At 32.1% G+C, this 3546-nt stretch overlaps 2 protein-coding genes across 2 annotated transcripts; both read left to right on the top strand.

Moving 5' to 3' along the window:
• The first annotated feature begins 238 nt into the window (after window positions 1-238).
• Window positions 239-448, top strand: Tsp_12349 (putative endonuclease). Its single transcript, XM_003365975.1, has one exon. It carries the CDS (start codon window positions 239-241, stop codon window positions 446-448), a length of 210 nt encoding a protein of 69 aa, XP_003366023.1.
• A 924-nt stretch (window positions 449-1372) lies between these two features.
• Window positions 1373-2931, top strand: Tsp_12348 (deoxyribonuclease II superfamily). Its single transcript, XM_003365974.1, is given in 7 exon segments — window positions 1373-1467; window positions 1667-1688; window positions 1705-1912; window positions 1988-2143; window positions 2291-2500; window positions 2556-2779; window positions 2845-2931. The coding sequence occupies 7 exon segments, from the start codon at window positions 1373-1375 to the stop codon at window positions 2929-2931; spliced, it is 1002 nt and encodes a 333-aa protein (XP_003366022.1).
• Window positions 2932-3546: the final 615 nt, after the last annotated feature.

Here is a 3546-nt window from a genome sequence, read left to right as displayed (position 1 = left end):
AAAAATTTTTGGTTTTTTTTGGTTTTTGGTCGTCCCTTTCCAAAGGTTGGCCATAAAATCTGTCATATGGGTTAAAAGCAGATGTTTTTTAATGTTGCTTATAATCCTTGTATTGTGCTTTTAATATATTGGGTTCTTGCTGTATTGGTTGTTTTTTCGGTGGGGTTTTCATTTTTTACTTGTTTCCTTTCTTTTTTCATCATTTGAACGTGTTTGGTCGACAACAGTACCATCCAAAATGCAGACACGGTCTCACAATGTGGTTCGTGAAAGTTTTGCTGTAACTAAAGACGTATCTGGGATTCAAGTTCCAGCAGATCTTTCAAAGCCACTTATTACAGTAGAAATGGTCAACATAATTGTCAGGAAGACAAATGAAAAAACTGTGCAACTTCATCAGAAATCCGTGAAGAACATCCAGATGCTCTGCGGCATTGGAAAGAAATGATTGAATTATGATGATTTATAATGCAAGTGTAAATGATGCTGTAAGAAACAATAAAACTGTTAGCATTTTTCTAACTGCTTCTTGATATAGCTAATGCACCATTATAGTTTATACATACACTATTAATAGGTGAATTCGAGTTTTGCTAAATTTTGTATTAAAATATAAAAACTATGCAATAAATATAAGACATAATTAAAGTAAGCAATGCTAAAATCAAAATTGCAAGCTCTTCATGCAAGAAATATCAATGTATAATTATCATCTATTATCGTATCATCGTCTAATAAAATCGTCCGTTTTAATTGTTCAATGGAGTGCAATTTTTAAAATACTTATTTCAAGTGCTGCACAAGCACGAAATGTTGGAATGCTGAAATGTTGGAAAACATGAAATATAAATAAATACAAATTATAATAAAAAGTTTAGATAAGCTTAAATTAAAGAAGTAGCAGCTTTGTGGAAAAAAGTGAAGTTCAAATATAACTGAATGCAGAATAAGTATAATGAAACAGAATTTGACAGACGTAATCGTTAGTTCTGTTGCAACCATAAATAATACGATTGCCATATACTTTATTTTTAATTACTTTGATCTTGGATTTGTAATAAGTAACTTTAAATAAAATTGGAATGCTTATGATTGAAAATACATAGAATGTAGATATCTGAGCTACACATAATGGAAGTATTTATACCATTAAACAGTTAATTAAGTACTTAATTATTACCCATATTTAAATAAACATTTCCTGTTTCAGATAGTTCGTTCAGGAGTGTAATTAATACAAATTAATTCTTAATACTAATAATAATTGACATGTGTAAATACCTACAAGTATCAACATAAAATACGGTTCTATATATAAGTGAGCAATATAAGGGAAAGCAAATTATTAAAATACTCAAAGATCATTAAAATAATGTACATAACAATAATTCTTATCTTGATTTCATTGAACTGCTGCACTGCACAAGTTGCAACTTGCAGAGACGATGCTAACAATATTGTCGATTGGTAAGCAAATTAAAAATTCTGTGTACTAAAATAGGTTATATTCAAAGTTTTTGATGAAAAATAAGCGCTTCAATTACAAAACTTCAGCAGTTTAAAATCTAACTATCTATATGAATTTCATTCATTATTACGGTTAAAAAATAAAAAATTATAGAAGACACGTTGTCAGCATTAAAAACATATTATAATGCCATTATAGTACAAATCCGCAATATTTTAAGGTTTTTTGTTTACAAGCCTCCAAATGTGGTAAGCAGCAGCATTATGAAATCAGAAGGAAATCCAGCTTGGGCTGCTTCGGCCCAAACCATCGATCAAGCCGCAGTCCATTCAATATTCAGAACAATGGCTAGTTTTGTAGCAGAACACATGGACATCAAAGTTCTTGCATACAGTGATAATCCACCAAATTTGCTGCCACAAAATGAAAAAAGCAAAGCTAAAGGTTATTTTAAAGTTGTATATTAAAACAATACCTAAACAAAATAAACGCATATTTTGATTTTAGGAGTACTTTTAGTTGACAATACAGGAAATGACGCAGCAGCGTGGTTTGTGCACACTGTGCCTAAGTTTTTAGCACACCTTGGTGGTTACTCGTGGCCAGCAGCAGAAACAGCTAAGGGACACATGTTTTTGTGCTTGTCGCTCAGTGAAGCTCATTTAAATTTAGTCGGTATGAAAGCAGAACTTTTCTTTTCAACGTAACGTATTTATAAAATATTACTTCCAAGCTCACAATTATAAGTCTTAGTGCTCATTTATAATCAGGAGTTTTGAATTCATGTAATGTATCATCAGCTAATTAATAGAAAATTTTTAGCTAAAGCTATTCGATACCAGGAACCATTTATATACGCTAATAGTTTATCACCTGAACTTCTGAATCAACATGTAGAACTATCTAATTTAATAACGGGAGCTCAGATTCGAGTGACACCTTTTCTGGAACATGCAAAATTTACAACAAAGGCGGCAGCTGGAGCAGCTGCAAATATACAAGCTTTCGGAAAACACACAAAATCACATTCAGGTAGTTTTGTTTTTACTGAATTATTAAAAGAAATAAAAGTGTAAAATATAATTAGATATGTATGCAAAAGTTTTGAAAAATAAACTTGCTGCCAACATCAGAATATGGGCACCTTCAGATACAAGATCGAAATCAATTTGTAAAGGACAATATCAACTACGAAAAATTGCTTCTCCAATGCAGTTGGCTGGTAGTCAAGTAAGCCGTGAAGCTGATAGCGCCAAGTGGGCATTAGTTGAACAAAAAAACACTGTTTGTTTGACAACAAATGATTATACAGTAAGCTGTTGGAATGAAATATATTCATAATTTTTCAGTGTTACATTTGGAATTCTTTCATTTAGGTTGGTGAAAAGAAGATTCCAGGTGCAGCTGTATGTTTAGAGAATGCTGGCGTTTATAACGCTTTCAGTGCAGCTGCGGCTAATTAGGAAGGATGCAATGAATAATTCGTGTAGCTTTATATGATGCATTTTATATATTACATGGAAATTATTTATCATTTTGATTCTATGTCATTTTTTATGTTGGAAAATGTAATTTTAGAATATTATAATAGCTTTATTCGAAGTGCAGTTGTTGAAAAGTCCATTTGCGGAATTTTCTAAAATCAAGCCCTACAGGGGGGCTTGCATTCTAGCAGTTAATAAATTGTGTGAACATTGTGGCGGTGGATGCGTGTAGTAAAAGCAGATAGAATCCGTACAAACAGTAGGTTCACATATTTGAGGATCTCCATGGTCACATTTGCCAATGTGACCATAAAGTAGAATCGTTTGATCGAGAATATACCGAAGTCTGTTCTAGGAGAAATATTTCCCTCTGGAAAGGCTTGCAAAGTAGAGGAAGTTACATTAAAAAGCAAATGTTGTGTCAAAATATAGTCAAGAAAAATAATAAGCAATGTCAATTGGGTAGTATTATACAGAGGTATAAAAAAAGAGAGCAATGAGATCGATGTTGGAGAAATAACATCAGTGGATATCTGGTTCTCCGGTAATCGATTATCCGAACACCCGATTATCCGAACGCTTTTTAAACGGATA

The sequence above is a fragment of the Trichinella spiralis genome (assembly GCF_000181795.1).
Source record: "Trichinella spiralis strain ISS 195 chromosome Unknown Scfld6793, whole genome shotgun sequence".
Classification (NCBI taxonomy): domain Eukaryota; kingdom Metazoa; phylum Nematoda; class Enoplea; order Trichinellida; family Trichinellidae; genus Trichinella; species Trichinella spiralis.
This window is presented reverse-complemented; position numbering and strand designations above follow the sequence as displayed.

Bases quoted from the DNA above. Each gene is read 5' to 3' on its own strand.
- Tsp_12348 (XM_003365974.1), top strand. From the start codon at position 1,373: ATGTACATAACAATAATTCTTATCTTGATTTCATTGAACTGCTGCACT. The intron at 1,468-1,666 runs GTAAGCAAATTA...ATGCCATTATAG, and splicing joins GCTAACAATATTGTCGATTG to TACAAATCCGCAATATTTTA. The intron at 2,144-2,290 runs GTATGAAAGCAG...GAAAATTTTTAG, and splicing joins AGCTCATTTAAATTTAGTCG to CTAAAGCTATTCGATACCAG.
- Tsp_12349 (XM_003365975.1), top strand. From the start codon at position 239: ATGCAGACACGGTCTCACAATGTGGTTCGTGAAAGTTTTGCTGTAACT.